Raw genomic sequence first — 16,398 nt, forward strand, 5'->3', positions numbered from 1 at the left:
TCCGAACGGACTGCAAGGCGCATGCCAAGCACCCCACCATTGTCATCTTCTACCAGATCATTCTCCTATTAGCACTCCAACGCGCTGCAAAGATTTGTACAAGAAGGCGGAATTCTGACAATAATGGCGAGTCCTCAGTTTCTCTCCGGTGACAAGGCAGCCATCGATGGCTTCCTGGACAGATTTGACGTATGTCTACAAACCATCCCACCCTAGTCAATCACATCGTACTTAACAACACCGAAGGTCTTCCTCTTTGACTGCGATGGTACGCATAAACTAATTGGTCGCGGTATTGTGTGACATGTGGCGGTTTGCTGATTGTGGCAAAGGATAGGCGTTCTCTGGTCCGGCGATCATTTGTTTGACAAGGTTCCCGAGACACTTGAGATGCTGAGGGGTAAAGGTACGTTTGCCGTATTCCTGGGAGGGTTGAGCGGGCTACTAAGTATTTCCAGGCAAGCAGCTCGTGTTCGTTACCAACAACAGCACAAAGTCGCGTGCGGACTACAAGAAGAAGTTTGACAAACTAGGAATACCCGCCAATGTGGTACGTAGTATGCGTGATTCCAAGGGATGAATACCAGCTGACCACACCACAGGACGAAGTCTTTGGTTCGTCCTATAGTGCTGCCGTATACATTGCCCGTATTCTCAAGCTGCCCGGGCCGAAGAACAAAGTGTTTGTGCTGGGCGAGTCTGGCGTAGAACAGGAGCTCGAATCTGAAGGCGTCCCATATATCGGTGGTACAGACCCGGCATACCGTCGCGATATCCGCCAGCCAGAAGATTTCGATGCCATCGCGAACGGCACCCTTCTTGACCCAGATGTCGGCATTGTGCTCAGCGGGCTAGACTTCCACTCCAACTATCTGAAGACCGCAATAGCTTTTCAGTACCTACAACGTGGGGCTGTTTACCTTGCGACCAACATTGATAGCACGCTCCCAATGTCGCATACTCTGTTCCCAGGTGCGGGCTCTTCTGGTGCTGCGCTTGAGAGAGCGATTGGAAGGGCACCACTGTCTCTGGGCAAACCGAGTCAGGCTATGATGGATGCTGTAGAAGGCAAATTCAAATTCGATCGCAGCAGAACTTGTATGATAGGAGACAGACTGAACACGGACATTCAGTTTGGCATAGACGGCAAGTTGGGAGGTACGCTGGCTGTGCTGACTGGTGTCAGCAAGAAGGAAGACTTCCTAGCCGAGGGCGCGCCGACAGTTCCCACGGCATATGTCAACGCTTTGGGCGACTTGCTGGGCTGAGTGGTGTGCAAACAGCAAGCGTGCATCGGAACGTTGATGTATCGCGCATAGAGGCGGAATGAAATGAACATAGACTTTATAGAACCGATACAATTCGCTACATAGATATACACACATGAGGCGAAGTATAATTAGCATTGCGCCATTCAAGACTGCATGCTGGTAGGCTATGAACTGGTGTCGAGTGTGCCCCATCAGAAACCTGGGATGCGCGCTGGCTCTAAGTGGTTAGCGTGGATTTACGCGTTGACGCGACCGCGCCTGCCACTTTAACATACCGCATCCACATTGCCCGACTTGCTCGCCCGAGTAGCAGAGCAGCAACAACACAAGTTCACCATGATCCGCCATGACCATTCCCGAGTCGATACCAAGCGTCGTGCCAATCTCGATTACAAGAAGCGACAATTTGCCAAAGCAGAATTCCAGCAACAGAACTACCAGCACCGGCTGAACTTCTATGTGCTGCCACCCACAGCCGAAATCACGCTCGAGGAGTTTGAGACGTGGGCAATCGACCGATTGAAGGGTCAGTGGCACGGCAATGCGCAAACAATCGTGTCCATTTGCTGACTTTGGACGTTGCAGTCCTCTCCGAACTTGAAGCATGTAGTTTCCGCAACAAGAGCCCTGAAGAGACGGCTGAATACATGAAGAGCATACTCGACAAATACCTACCACTTCGATCAGACTCATCGAGAAGCCAGAAATTACAGGAAGAGAGGCGAAGGGACCACTATTCACACTTCATACTTAGGCTTGCGTTTTCGTCAACAGAGGATCTCCGCCGGCGGTTTTCGCGGCTAGAGACAATGCTGTTCACACTACGATTCAAAGATGACGATATACGAGAGCGACAGGATTTCGTAAGGAGTCTGAATCTTGAGTGGGAGGAGGTCAAAGAGGAAGAGAAGCGCGAATTGAAGGACGACCTACATGCTGCGAGCGGTATCAAGAAGACTGAAGATCAGGAGTGGTTCAAAGTCGACTGGGAAAGAGTTCCAGAACTTGTTGCACAGAGAAAGGTCCTGTTGAGAAGGGGCATGGCTTATGTTCCGCAACGAGAGCAGATGAGCTTGGTGGTGGCCGAGTTCACAAAGAAACTAGACGAGGCGCTTGAAGTATGTCATCCGCAATGTATGTGTTTTGAATGTTTTGCTAACCGTCTAAATAGTTGACAGCACGAGCACTTCCTCGCCTCGACGAAGACGACCGCCTTGCACCAATTCTTGCCCATCTTTCTCAATCATTCACAGCGCCCGACGCCGCATACTCGACGTCAGATGCCGATATCAACGGCCTCTCTACCATCACCGCTAACAGCATTGATACACTGTCACAAAATTTCCCGCTCTGCATGCGCAATCTACACATGACATTACGCGAGAACTCACATCTCAAGCACTACGGCCGTCTACAGTATACTCTATTCCTGAAAGGCATCGGCCTGAGCTTGGATGAGTGTCTAGTATTCTGGCGGCGAAGCTTCAAGCTGATCACAGACGAGAAATTCCAAAAAGAATACAAATACAACATCCGCCACGCCTATGGCGATGTAGGTGGAGATGCCAACCGTCGTGGCCGCGGCTACACCCCTTACTCGTGCCAAAAACTTCTCACAGAACCTCTTCCTGGACCAGGACAGTCACATGGCTGCCCATATCGTACCTTTACACCGGACAACCTACTCACGCTCCTCCAACGTGTTGGCGTTAACGACCGCGATACTCTCAAGACAGTCAAGGAAGATGTTGTCAAGCAGAGGTACCACGTAGCTTGCAATCGCATCTTCGAATGGAGTCACAAGAAGGAAATCAAAAAGGTCAAGGACGACGGCAGTTGGAGCAACAATGATCTGGATACCATTGTCCATCCCAACACGTACTTCAAGCGAAGTTGGCTACTGAAACATCTCGGAGAGGGGAATGCGGGCATTGTCAACGGCGGAGACAAGATGGAAGAGTAGTATGCTTGAGTATTCAACATCACTTTCTGTTGCATGTATGTTTTTGAGGACGGTGAGATGTGGACGGAATGAGTGTTTGGATGGTTAGGATCCGGTATGATGTCACGGCCCTCTCGAAGATCGCATGGTTGATGCGAACGTTGGATTGCTTTTCGTTAATCAAGACTCGGCAGTCTTTTGTGCTAGTGTAGGATATCAAACATATAATCGATGCATGAAGAACAACATTAGCGGAATATGCGTGAAATGCTCAATCCAAACTTTTCTGCGACTCATTGTGGAAGCATGCGTGTTTTAATTTTTTATTTCTTGAGCACATCATCTGAGGAATGCGGCCAATCCGGACAATCCGGTAGACCACCGGGTGAAAATAAAACTCAGCCGCGGCAAGAGCTGCTCAACTGAGTATCCCGTAGGCCCCGTAATTGATACGGGAGCCATTGAGCGGCCAGCGGGCCGGATCATCGGTGTTTGCGCCGTTAAATAATGTAGTCAATTGCCGACAACCCCGCCATAACAGGCTCTCGGAATGTCGGAAGTGCAGCCGGAACTACTACATACGAGGGGTAGGGCTGATCATTAACCGGACCTCACAGTATTCTTTTCCTTCAACATCTTACATCTTGGAACTGCACATTGATTCTATACAATACAAAAGAATCTGTTCCTCATATATATCATCCATAATGGCACCTGATCTATCCCAAAACAAAGCCGTGAAGCTTGTTGCACACGCCGCAGCAAACAAATACGCCATCTGCGCAACATGCGTCTACAACGTTGAAGGAATCCTCGCATCTGTTCGCGCTGCGGAAGCCAAGCGCGCTCCCCTCATTATCCAGCTCTTCCCATGGGCGGTACAATACGCTGATGCCATTCTTGTTCATGCCGCCCGTGAGGCAGCAGACAACGCCAGTGTGCCCATTGCGCTCCACATGGACCACGCCCAAACACCCGAGATTGTAAAGAAGGCCGCAGACATCAAGAACGGCTTCGACGGCATCATGGTGGACATGAGCCACTACGACGATAACCTGGAGAAGACTAAAGAACTAGTCGCCTACTGCAACGAGCGCGGCATCATCACCGAAGCCGAACCCGGTCGTATTGACGGCGGCGAAGACGGCGTAGGCGACCTGAGTGAAATGGGCCTCGAAGCCATCCTCACCACCCCCGAGCAAGCAGAAGAATTCGTCGCAACAGGCATCAACTGGCTGGCCCCCGCCTTCGGCAACGTCCACGGCAAATACGGCCCGAAAGGCCCACAACTCGACTACGAGCGCCTCAAGCGCGTCCACGCCCAGGTCGGCGACCGCGTCAGTCTTGTGCTGCACGGCGCGGGCAAAGAGTACTTCCAGGAGAAGCTGCTACGCGAGTGCATTGACTGTGGTGTTGCCAAGATGAATATTAATGATGGATTTAATGATGATTATCTGGATGTGATGAGGGAGCATGCGGCCAAGACTCCGCTTACGGGCTTGATTGAGAAGTCAACAAATGCTATGCAGAAGAGTATCGAGCAGTATATTGTTTGGATGGGAGGTGAGGGTATGGCGGATAAGATGTGAGATTTTGGGAATATTTTTGGATGGTTAGAGCGGGCGTGTATAGGAATGGGAATACAAGAGTAATTGATGTTGAATAGTCAAATATCCAAAGCATGATGATGATGAAAGTACGAATCATTGCCATAGTAAAATCGTGATCTATTGTTCATTTTCATTATACATTTGACGAATCAACGCTCAACTACACCTTGGCAATTTTTACCCTTTCTGTTGCAAAACAATTCCATACTAAACCATTCGCCATAACCACGGTCTCAGCATACACTGTTTAAAATAAAGGAAAAGAAGTCCTAATAAGAACAGATAGCATTAGCATGACCATTGGCATAACCAAACAGGAGGACATTTGCACCAATAAATTCTACTCGATGTCGAACACATAGATATGCATTGGTTTTTTTAAATCCAATAAAAATATCATTGCATAACCTTTTTCATTTAATCTCAAAATTTGCAAGCATAAACTTACCACATGGTAATAAGTTCCTCGAGCTTAGACTCACTTATCACGTCGACGAGACGGTATAATATCGAAACTATGGTGATGTTTGCATAAGACATGATTCAACATGATTGAGCTTTGTTTAGATTATTCTGCCTGATATTTTCATGTTGAAAGACAAATTAACGATAAAATTGAAGTTTTTCCGGTTCGCAAAGGTCGTTTTGTGGGTGTTGCTTGAGAGTGCACATGTTTTTTTTATACCCTTTGTTGAAGGGAATCAAGTGAGTATGATGCTGGGGGTTCGAATTTTAAGCGTATAGAAATAGCAACGATTTTATTTTTTTTGCTTGATAGTAATGACCAAGCATTCAGATAATGCTATATGATTCGACGGACATCTAGAATGGACTAGTTGAAATCATGGAGAATTATGAATAGAAACTAATCTTGCATGTAGAGGCTCGGCATGGATGAGTCAACTTGCTGCTGTGAGCAGTCTTCACATTTCTGACAATGGTGGTGTGAAGTGCAATTCGGCTGCTGTCCTTTGCAATGCAGCGAAACTGAAGACGGTGCACTTCCAGGCTTACTTAGTGGAGATCGCTACTTTGTCGTGACCAACGTCATGCAATGCCCGGCTACACAAGGTTTCTCGCTACGCAGGGATGGCTAGACGGTACTCCTATCGATACGCGCATATCCCTGTACTGTAATCTCCGCCCCAAAAACACTGGCCCAAAATTTCCCGCTCTACCCCTCGAAGCCGCGCCCATACCCTGCTCCTCGTGTCGCAAAGCCTCTGGTGACTCTTATACACCCCTTTCAGCTTTCGTTGCCTGGAGACACTGTTTATACACCAATTGCATCCCAATTGCGCAAAACAAAAAAACATTGCGACAATGTCGTCGACAAAACCCACCATGGAACCACCAGCAATCAAGAAACGCGGACGCCCCAAGAAAGTCGCAGCCGAAAATGCTGGGGAAACAATAGTCGTAGAACCGAAGAAAATGCCGGCTGTAAACAACGCGACTACAAAGCCTGTGGTGTCCAAGGACAAAGTTGTCGCGCCAGAGAAGGACAAGAAGACAATTGCGAAGAAGAATGCGCCGGAACATCCCACGCCCGTCGCACCAGCAACAAGCAAGATACTCGAGTCCGTACGCGCCAAGGGGACACTGAGCAAGACATTGCCCACCAAACCAGCCAACCTAGAGAGCAGGAATAGCGGTACACCTCCAGCAACCAAACCCGCAACAACAGCAACAGCACAAGCACCACCCATCTCCTCCTCACCACCACCACCACAACCCAAACCCGCTCGAACCTACCCCACACCAACAACCATCCCCCTCCCGCAAAAACCCCTCCCAGCCCCCTCCCCTATCTCTTCTACCTCGCACACCACATCCCCCCGCAACCCCGTCCTCCCACCAAACCCCTACCCATCCACCCCACGCCGCATCCCGCCCGCGCTCTCCCAGCACACGCGCGTCATCGAGCCCACACCCGACATACGGCTTCCGCCCAAGTATAAGCCCGCGGCACGCCGGGTCACGGCGATTATAGTGAGTTTACCGATTGTGTTGGTGTTTGGGTACGAGTTGCTGGAGCGCTGGAGGGGGAAGAAGGAGGTCAAGGTAAAGTTTGGGGGGGAAAGGGGTGCATGAGAGGTGAGGAAGGAGGGGGACGTGATATATGAATAATGTTATATACGAATGAGCATGACTATGGGGCGACGAAAAATGGGGATGATAAGAGGGTATATATATATATTATAAATCTCTACTAATAAATGTATTTGTGTGTTCTTTGTTTCTTTCTTTCTCTGGTATGTATATATGCTGCTTCTCTCCAGCTCGGTATATCCTTCTATCTGTATACCACACGAGACAATGTCTTCTTTGCTGACTCTGCTTCTACAATATTCCACAAAAGAAATAAATAGGTCGATGTTTGTATATCCATCTGCCACTCTGCATCCTCAAAAAAAGAATTCTCCAGTACACGTGCCTGAAAATGCGGGGGACACGCAGGAGAACATATGAAAGAAGGGGTGTGTGTGTGGCTGGCAGATGAACGCGATGAAGATACGAGAGATAAGACTAGCTTGTAATGCTACGAATCTACAAAAGAAAAAAATGTAAAAGTCTACAACAGACTCAATTACATGCAACTCTTTTTCCGCATCAGCATACCCCTCGTGCCAGAGTGATCAAGCGGCAAACCAGATGCACTGTTGCGTCTACTGCCTGGGTGGCTGGGCGCCGGTGACGGCGTGGGCCAGATAAACTCCTGCTCGAGCTGCGGCGGGCCGACACTGACGTCGGGTGTAGCTGGCCCGGGAGGATGGAACAGGCGCTTGTAGCGCAGTTCGGGTGAGCTTGGTGCGTTGCCTGTTGTGGACTGCGAGGTTGCTGACGTCATGGTGAGATGGAACAATGTGTCTGTGCGGCGGCGAAGTGGGCTGGTGTTGACAGGTGGTGATTGTATAGGCTGGGATACCGGTTGTGGGGTAGGTCGCATCACGGCTTGGGGTGTGGAAGGCCATAGGGTTGGGCCTTGAAAAGTGGGCGATGTGGGTGGCGAAGGTGATGAGATGCCATCTGTAAGGTCTGAGTCGGGGTCTGCGAAATAGTCTTGGTCAGAAGTGTCGTTGGTTGACGACGCTGGCTCCAACTGAATCGCATCAATATTTAGACCGTGGGGTTGGCGACGTGTTGCGTCGTTAATCTTCCTCGAGGCGGATAAGGGCTGCAGTGATGCTTTCAACTGCGTGCGAGAAAGGAATGGTGTAGTAGGTGCTGACTTCCTGAGTACCGGGCTGGGAGGGCTCGTCCTCAATTGGAAGCGCGCTGATTTGTGTGTCGACCTTGCCCGCTTTCTTTGGGAAATGTCAGTGTCTTGAGAATTAGTGCGTCTGATCTGGGGTTCGGTGGGTGTGGTGGGGAATACAAGCCGTCCCTTCAATTGCTGTATTGTATCGTCCAAAGCGAGCTCAATGGCGACATGGTTCTGTATGCGTGAAAGCTTCGGCCAAGTAGCACGTTGCCCAGTTAACATACATCCAATCATGTACTCAGTTGTCGGGTTACTCAACACCCTAGGAAAGTCGGCATAATGGATCTTGGGAAAGATATTAATGTCTCCAGAATACCGCTGACTAAGGATCGATTTGACTTTAGTAGCAAGATTTGGGAAAACTCCAGTATCGACCATCTGCTGCAGGCGATGCATGGCCTCTCCTTTACACAGACTGGCGGAAAGGCTTAGCCAGCTGGGACCAGCATCAATGTCTTGTTGAGCCTCGATAGAAACTAGCTCCTCCTCCTTCTCCAGAAACGGAACGACGTGTGGATTGACTTGAGAGACAATGAAGTGGTTGACATTGAACATTTCCGACAGACGCGTCATTGGCAGGTCATTGTCAACTGAGCCGTCGATCCAAGCGGCGTCAGGGTTGGGGTCCCAAGGAACTTCCAGACCAGTCTTGGGGTCTTTAGCGATAAGAGAGGCTTTCTTGTAGACCAATGGGACCGAGCAAGATGTACAACTGGGCTTCATTAGCATAAATATAAAACATGGTATCCACATTACTTACACAGCTGACCAGATCATGACGTTCGGCGCTGTAATGTAATTTAACAGCCTGGGCAGCTCATAGAGCGAGGACGTTGAAACTGGTATGTTCAAGATGCGACGGGTCCGATTGTATGCCTCCTGAAAAGTCATATCTCCGAGCAAGCCTCGCATGACTCTGGTTAGATGCGAGATATCGAAAAGAACACCAGACTTCATCAAACGCATCGCCATGCCTAGAAGACCATCAGGTTGATTAGGGTCTTCAAACACGTTAAGATCACCATAGCAGAATTCGTGCATGACGTCTGGTATCTCTGCATCCGTCTTGGTGCAGAGCACAGCACAGACAATGCTTCCAGCAGATGCTCCAGAAATGATGCGTGGAAGGAGATGGGCTTCCCACAGGGCCTTGACAACTCCAATGTGGTTCATGCCCAAAGTGCCACCTCCTGACAGAAGCAATGCACTTCGGCCGAAGGATTGACGTGTCTGCAGGAGCTGGTCGACCAGTCGTCGTGGCTCGACAGAACACTGTTCTCCTTGCTTTTCTGAGACGCTCAACAAAGCAGCCAAAGTTTGTTGTGCTGACTCAATATACCTCTCAATCAGCCGTTTAGTGCCAATATGCGAATGCTTGTACAGGCGCAGATCGCCCATGTCGCCCAAGCCGCGGGTGAGGGTGGTTCTAATCAGGAACAACATCCTCTTGACGTCGCAACTCATACGCGCGTCGTCCAATTCATTTAGCCGGGCAGCGACCAGGTCGGCGTTGTACTCGAGCGTCTCATCCTCGTCTTTCCAGGCCTCATTGCCCTCTAAGATGTCGAGCTCAGTGGCAGCGGCTTTCCATTCGTCGTAGGTCTCGGCCTGTGCAGCGCAGTTTCGTTAGCATGTGATGATGGATACCACCAATCTGAGGAACCCACGTCTTTCATGCGCAGGTACAGCACCTGCCGGCGGGCGTCTTCCGCTGTGCCAACCCCCTGTTCAGGAACATTGCTGTCGCCTAATATTCCCACGAGACTGCCTACGGGGTTCCTGACAAGGTGTGCGAGGGGACTCAGGAACCCAGCATGACTCTTGCTCTTCTTCAAGGATTTCTGGCCATTTTGTCCTCCTCTTACGTGCAGTCGAGTGCTGCCGCCTGCAAAGATAGTGTCAGACAGCAGTGACATGGAGCAATGGTGCACGCCATGCGCGAACGGTGCAAGGCCTGAATTGGAGGGTCGGGCAATGGTCCAAGTAAAGGGCCGATAGGGGCGCTGCGCAACAGGTTGTGAAGGTATCGAGGTGGGAAGGCGGGGACTGTCAGGACGAGATATTTGAATCGAAAACGGCGGTCGACAGCGTAGTAGTAATAGTGCTTTTCCCCAGAGACGCGGTGTAGGTATTGGCGGAAATGGGGTCAACCGTGGGCGGTGGTCATGCGCCAGGTGTCGCGCAAGTCGCGGAAGCTACGTCACGGGTCGGTGAGTGGAATTCTTGTAGCAGACAATTGGGAGAGCGACGGGAGATGAGCAGCAAAGGTGGACACCGGCCTCTGAAGTATTTACCAGAAGCTGCTGCCAGTGCAGGCTCGAGGGCCGGGGGAAGAGTGGGTGCGTGTCCGTGGGCCATCGTCATTAAAGGTCAAGGGTACGGCTAAAGAAATGTGACAACGACTCGCTCCAGAAGCACCCGCTGCCCGTCCTTGTCAGCCCCATGCTGATGATTAGCAAATATTTCCTCTGGGACCTGCAGAAGCTCCACACTACTGTACCCGCTGCCACGCACCGTCCTGGTCATTGTGGTCGCTGACAGTGCTGACTTGAACCACTGGGTTGCGGAGAACCGGCAGGCAGCGTAGATCCGGAGAGGGTGCAAAACGTGGGGTGCGCCCATGAACCGCTTCCCACGCGTTCCGACTGCTACTTTCGATCTCCACACTGCACGAGATCCAAGCACATGAGACGGCAGTGCACACACCAAAAAAAATTTAAGGGTGTTAAGGCCGTGGTCATCTGAACTCGACACGGGCTTAGACACGGCGCCTCTTTCACATGCCAGTCTGACTAAACCAACCATGCGCACCCCAAAAGTGGCACGGCCACGTACCACAGATGAATTGTGCACTACTAAGGAAATCGAGTCATGCTGCATACTGCATCGCCAATCCGTCTACACCAAGACCGGTGAAAATGTGCTTGTTACGGCCGTGTTTGTCGGAGTCCGGCCAGATAAAGGAAATCCCCTACACTGCCTATTACATACCATCCAACCCACCCATTATGCACGCCCCTTCGGAGCCTGGACTAGATTTGGCTCCTTTCCTTCCTCACGCTCAACATGATACCAGCCCGAAGACTTCCCGCTCTGGTCAGATACAAGGTAAACTTTCTCGAGATTTCGCAGACAAGCCAGCAGGTTCGGGCCCGGCAGCTCGTTGCGAAGGAGCAACTGTGTGAGAGCATCGAGTTGCTCACGAGACAGTCGCTTCTCCATGAGCAGGAAGTTGACCATGATGTTATGTGAGGCAAAACACATCGTGTTGAATTTATATGGCAGAGTCGCAGTCTCCACGTACATTTGCCGACATACGCTATTCAGTAGAGTGAAGCTCTTGCGTATCTTGATATACGGCTTGGCGGCCGCATGGAAAGGATTCATCTTGCCGTCAATGACCGTGCAACGATATTTGAAGACGGGCGTGACTTTCTTCGCCACCTGAGGCCTTGTGGGGTCCAAAGTTATCCGGTATGTCTCGTAGTCGATGTTGACGGTTTTGCCGCCTAGTGTATACCTGTAGATGATATCTCGGACATTTTGCGGGAGCTGCAAGAACGGTGAGCTGACTTGGTTCGTTGACCATCTAGTCGAGTCAGTCTGCGAAACTAAGGCACACTCCGTATGGCACTTACAACTGGGTTTCACGAGACTCTCTTGATAATAGAGACCCGCCAATCTTCTCGCGAGGTGCGGGGGTCAGTAAAGCTTTGTAGGCCCTCGGTTGGTAGGGCTCTCTTGGCGCATTCCTGCGGGCTTGTCCAGATAGCTGAAAGGTTCGCGTTGAAGGTGTAGGTGATGTCTCAGGCGTGTTCAACCCGTCTTTTTCGACATATCCATTCAGCCGTACAAAACCCTCGTCCTCTTGCACTTCACCGTGCCCTTTTCTCTGAACCTCGGCTGGTGGCGTAGGCAGATATCGTTTGCTCTTCTGGTCGTTGTGCTCTCTGGATCTCTGCCCAATCTTCATCATTTCTGAAAACTGTTGCTTACTGACCCGGAGACTATTCTCATTCGTCTTTTCAGGTTGGTGCCTTCCATTACTAAGAACTTTGTCGAAAACCGAAAATCTGTTTCCGCTTCTTGGTGAAGGTTCCAAATCGGCATCATCCGGTATGGAGACGGGTCCACCATATGCGCCTTTCTTCGACACAAGCGGCTTCTTCGCCTGTGGTTTTGAAGCGGGCGTCACAAACTGAACTTCATCTGACCCGTGAGCCGTCTTGGTCCGCTTGCGGCCGTCGTCATTCTCACGAACTTGATCAAAATCGAAGGAAAGGCGCCGCTTATCGGGTTGCCGCCGCGAATACGTGATCTTTTTCACCATCTTACGGCAGAACTCCAGAACCTTTTTAATGAGTGCGAGAATGGCGAATGATGTGATTTGAAGTACTTGGGTTGGGTTGGCGTGTGCAGTGATTGGCGGACCTGCAGTGTTGACATATAACGGCAGGCGTCGATGACAGCCAACTTGTTTATGCCGAATCAAGTAACACAATTGGCAAGGAGAATTAAGAAGGGAAGCGTAGACTCAGGTAATAGCGCAGTTGTAAAGGCCACTTGCGCGCACTCTCACTTTCCTCGAGATGTGTTCAGCGCAACGGTGAAGTCGTGCAGCGTGGCTCAACAAGTGGCGTCGGGATGTCAGTACGCGGCGTGACGGAGATAAAAGTCCGAATCGAGAAAAAGCATATACACGGAGTCCCAGGGAATTGGAAGGCCGTGTGTGCGATGGTCCGATGTAGAAATAGATCTCCCCATGTCGCGGTCTCACGTGCGGTCATGGCAAATCAATCTGGTTAGTCTGTCATCATGATCACATGATTGGCTTCAATAGTCTCGAGTCCAGTCACAACTGTCCTCTATAGGAGCTGAGATCATACTGCGATAATGCATTGGCCGAAACTTTGATGCTCCTCTACAAATTGTTTGTTATGTAATTGCATGTTGCTCTTTATACTAGCATCGTTGCAAGCATTTGACTCGGGTTTCCTCCTGTGAAAGTGTACACAGCTGTCATGGTGGCGCTATAGATATATGCAAGATTGCTCCGGCAATTACTTTTTGTCAAGGTGCGGATTTCGGACATTCTGACCAGTCACTCACTTTCACCTATCTCTCATCACAAATAAACAAACAATGTACGACGGTTTGGAAACATTGGAATCTCACCGTGATTATCAGTGAACTCCTGTCTTTCTCTCCTCATGTTCATCTGGGATCTTGTCGATCTTTCATAATTAAAGATAGGTCCAAATGTGATGATACTGGAGAAACAAATGTGTTATGGACTTGGATAGTTCAAGAAGTCATTCGATGTATAGCACGACCAGGCTATGTACGAAGCGAAGAAGCAGCCGGCATTAGGCATGATGGTTACTGGAATAGACCTTTGAACATATCATTAAGATCAAAGCCATAGAGTACAGAGAGTGAGCAGATGTGCGAGAACCTAGAAGTGGGAGCAGTAGAGTGACTAATCGAGGTGGTGAGGGGAGTATATTGTTAGCGTGACACGTGACAGCGCGTCAGCTCGCACACCTCAGTGTAGCCTGTTCACATGTCGTGCCATGCCAGACGAAAAAGAGCGTAGGCGTACCATGAAAAGCCAGAATGCGCAACACACCAAACACATCGCCGCCCGATCGTTAGTAAGCCGCTCCACTGTAGCCCCCAACAATGTGGTTCCTGGAACATGAGAGTCTTTTTGGAGGGAAGCGCGTGTGGCTGCGCCCGGGATCGCAGCAGCTCTTCGGTCGAACTAGGGCGGCCGACCAGGACGGCCCACAGGGAAGGAATTGGAAGATTGACAACAAGGCTGTATCGAGGAAGCATGTTATGCTCAAGGTGTATGAGGTGGCATCTGAGGACGGAACCAAACTCCATAAACGGTCACAGATTGAGGTTACTGACCTCAGCTGCCGTCAAGGGACTACAATCGATGAGAAGACAACGCTGAAGAGCCAAAAGGCAGAAGACGGAACAGTGACCTACAGTAGCGAGATACTGAAAGGAACAGAGCACACGATTCGATTAGCTCAAGGCTATGCGCCGTTCAAAATTGTCTGGCGTCCAGTTGTGTTCACCTATGCGTCCAAGGAGTCCAGGGATGGTAAAGCACGTAGTACGCAATTGCACTCCCTAGACATCAAGACCACGACGGATTTTGCGTTCGACAAGACAACCCATGTTGTATCAGCGAAGCGAAACTTGCCCAAGGTTCTCTCCGGTCTAACGTCCGGCAAGCACATAGTTACTGCCGAATTTCTCGAAGCGGTTCTCCGTGTTGCAGCTGCATCGGTCGATGACGAACAAAACTACATACCCTCTCAATTGGAAGAGGACTTTGATACATGGTGGCCGGCTGAGAAGGACTATATACCAGCAGCAGGCGCAGAGCCAGTCGCTCGCCCGCAGGAAATGCTACTTCCTGATGCTTCAAGATCAGAAGTTTTCTCAGGTCTAACCTTTGTTTTCTTGAATGAAGGTCAATACAGTAGCTTGCTTGACCCAGTCACTGGTGGAGGCGGCAAGGCGTTACTTTGCAATGTCCGACCAGGCGAGACGACCGTTGAGGAATATGTCAATTATGTCCACAGCGTCGCAGGCAAGAAACGGCGTGGAAAAAGTAGCGAGAAGCTTCCAGTTATAACAGTTAGGTTGCCAGCATATCCTGACGCAATGGAAGAATGGGCTGCGAGCTTTGTCACTGGAGCTGATCAAGCACTTGGTCAACGCTCCATCTTACAGAACGAGTTCCTCGATGCGATCATCACAAAGGACCGCACTCAACTCCAACGACCACCCGCTGAAGTTATCGAAGTGCCCTCTAGTGACCCTGTACCTGACTCAGTTCCAACCCGACGCTCTACCCGTGCCCGAACTCCAATGTCTAGATCAGGGACACCTTCACAATCCCGAGAAGGGAGTGTAGCTCCAGCAGAAGAACCTACAAAGGTGATTCCGCGAAAGCGCATAAGTAGGTCCAAGACCAGCCGCTTCACCGGTTTCGATGATGACGAACCGATCCCGAAGAAGAAGCTCAAAGTGGAACCCATACCGGAGGAGAATGTGCAGCAGGTTGCTGCCTCAGGGTCATCAGTTGCAACTTCACAGACACAAGCTGGTCCCAGCACGCAGAACCAAGCCTCACTACCATTGCATATTCAAGACAGCGTCGAAAAGGAGGAACAGATGGACACTCTGTTTCCAACGGCCGCAAAGATGAGAAAACAGAGAGCAGCTACTAGGGCACCATCAGCTTCGGTGGAGCCTGAAGTAGGCGGACCTGTACAAAAGCCAAGCACTAAAGGCGTAGATGCATTGGCACGACTTAACAAGGCCAAGGCCAAAGCAGAGAAAGAGATTAATGTCCGTGAGCACACCCGTCAAAGGATCAAGGAAGAGGAAGAGCGACGCAAAGCAGACGAAGAAAATTTGCGAGAGGCACTCCAAGGCATCGATATCTCTGAGCTTAAGAACCTAGCACAGATAGAGGAAATGAACGTCTTGCCACGACAAAACAGAAGCAACACGCACAACCAGAGCAGAGCAAGCAGCGACCGCTGGAATCCCGAATGGAACGGCCGCAAAAACTTCAAGCGCTTCCGTCGTCGCGGCGCCGAACAAGGCGTGCAAAGCCACAAAGTCCTCGTCACGCTCGAAGAGGCCCCGCCAAAGAAAGGCTTCGGCATGAGCGACACCTTCTTCCTTGAAGACGTGGAACCCTCATCGCGCTCGCACCCCAGCCGCCGCGGTACTCAAGCCGACAACGACGAGACCTCTGAACCAGAAGTCGGCGGCTTCGCCCGACGCAAACATAGCACGCAGACTCAGACGCCGCGGGAAGTCATTAATGTCGAGGATAGTGGGCCAGATGACGAGGAAGTGGTGCCTACAGGGCGGACGCAGAGGAGTAGCGGGCGGACGCAGCGGGTTGCCGAAACGCAGCCTGAGGGTACGCAGACGCAGGCAAGTAGGAAGAGGGGATCCGGGGCTGCGGGTGTGCCGCCAGCCAAGAAGGGCAGGTTTGGGAGAGCAGTCGATGATAGCGATGATGAGGAGACCGGGTTTAGGTTTAAGCGGAGGGGATAGCAAAGTTTGTTTTGCGTGGAAAGAGAATTATGGTTACAAGATATGGAATGTGTGTGTGTATGGTTTCCTGTGTTCTGCGCAAAAGCATGATACCCAGATAGGTTGTTACGTAGTAGCGAAATCGCATTCATCGCATTGTCACGGTTGAAGAGAAACGGGTGGTGTAATGTCAAAAGCGTAAATTCGTATCGTCTAGATAGACGATGAGATAGT

General features: G+C 50.6%; 7 protein-coding genes across 7 annotated transcripts; 5 read left to right on the forward strand and 2 right to left on the reverse strand.

Annotated features, from left to right (window-relative positions):
• Positions 1-123: 123 nt before the first annotated feature.
• Positions 124-1,268, forward strand: COCMIDRAFT_3910 (uncharacterized protein; the record flags this gene model as incomplete). The annotated part of the gene is made up of 5 exons (XM_007688190.1): positions 124-189; positions 247-268; positions 338-406; positions 459-550; positions 603-1,268. The coding sequence occupies 5 exons, from the start codon at positions 124-126 to the stop codon at positions 1,266-1,268; spliced, it is 915 nt and encodes a 304-aa protein (XP_007686380.1).
• A 339-nt stretch (positions 1,269-1,607) lies between these two features.
• On the forward strand, positions 1,608-3,234 carry COCMIDRAFT_24972 (uncharacterized protein; the record flags this gene model as incomplete). The annotated part of the gene is made up of 3 exons (XM_007688204.1): positions 1,608-1,797; positions 1,857-2,389; positions 2,443-3,234. The coding sequence occupies 3 exons, from the start codon at positions 1,608-1,610 to the stop codon at positions 3,232-3,234; spliced, it is 1,515 nt and encodes a 504-aa protein (XP_007686394.1).
• A 686-nt stretch (positions 3,235-3,920) lies between these two features.
• On the forward strand, positions 3,921-4,802 carry COCMIDRAFT_3912 (uncharacterized protein; the record flags this gene model as incomplete). Its single annotated transcript, XM_007688191.1, has 1 exon — positions 3,921-4,802. One exon carries the CDS (start codon positions 3,921-3,923, stop codon positions 4,800-4,802), a length of 882 nt encoding a protein of 293 aa, XP_007686381.1.
• Positions 4,803-6,167: 1,365 nt separating this feature from the next.
• COCMIDRAFT_24974 (uncharacterized protein) lies at positions 6,168-6,917 on the forward strand (the record flags this gene model as incomplete). The annotated part of the gene is made up of 1 exon (XM_007688205.1): positions 6,168-6,917. The coding sequence occupies one exon, from the start codon at positions 6,168-6,170 to the stop codon at positions 6,915-6,917; it is 750 nt and encodes a 249-aa protein (XP_007686395.1).
• Positions 6,918-7,413: 496 nt separating this feature from the next.
• COCMIDRAFT_91152 (uncharacterized protein) lies at positions 7,414-10,004 on the reverse strand (the record flags this gene model as incomplete). The annotated part of the gene is made up of 3 exons (XM_007688237.1): positions 7,414-8,800; positions 8,849-9,696; positions 9,756-10,004. The coding sequence occupies 3 exons, from the start codon at positions 10,002-10,004 to the stop codon at positions 7,414-7,416; spliced, it is 2,484 nt and encodes an 827-aa protein (XP_007686427.1).
• Positions 10,005-11,094: 1,090 nt separating this feature from the next.
• Positions 11,095-12,418, reverse strand: COCMIDRAFT_35358 (uncharacterized protein; the record flags this gene model as incomplete). The annotated part of the gene is made up of 2 exons (XM_007688225.1): positions 11,095-11,677; positions 11,727-12,418. The coding sequence occupies 2 exons, from the start codon at positions 12,416-12,418 to the stop codon at positions 11,095-11,097; spliced, it is 1,275 nt and encodes a 424-aa protein (XP_007686415.1).
• A 1,352-nt stretch (positions 12,419-13,770) lies between these two features.
• COCMIDRAFT_3916 (uncharacterized protein) lies at positions 13,771-16,185 on the forward strand (the record flags this gene model as incomplete). The annotated part of the gene is made up of 1 exon (XM_007688192.1): positions 13,771-16,185. One exon carries the CDS (start codon positions 13,771-13,773, stop codon positions 16,183-16,185), a length of 2,415 nt encoding a protein of 804 aa, XP_007686382.1.
• Between the last annotated feature and the right edge of the window lie 213 nt (positions 16,186-16,398).

Source organism: Bipolaris oryzae (assembly GCF_000523455.1).
Source record: "Bipolaris oryzae ATCC 44560 unplaced genomic scaffold scaffold_39, whole genome shotgun sequence".
Taxonomy (NCBI): Eukaryota; Fungi; Ascomycota; class Dothideomycetes; order Pleosporales; family Pleosporaceae; genus Bipolaris; species Bipolaris oryzae.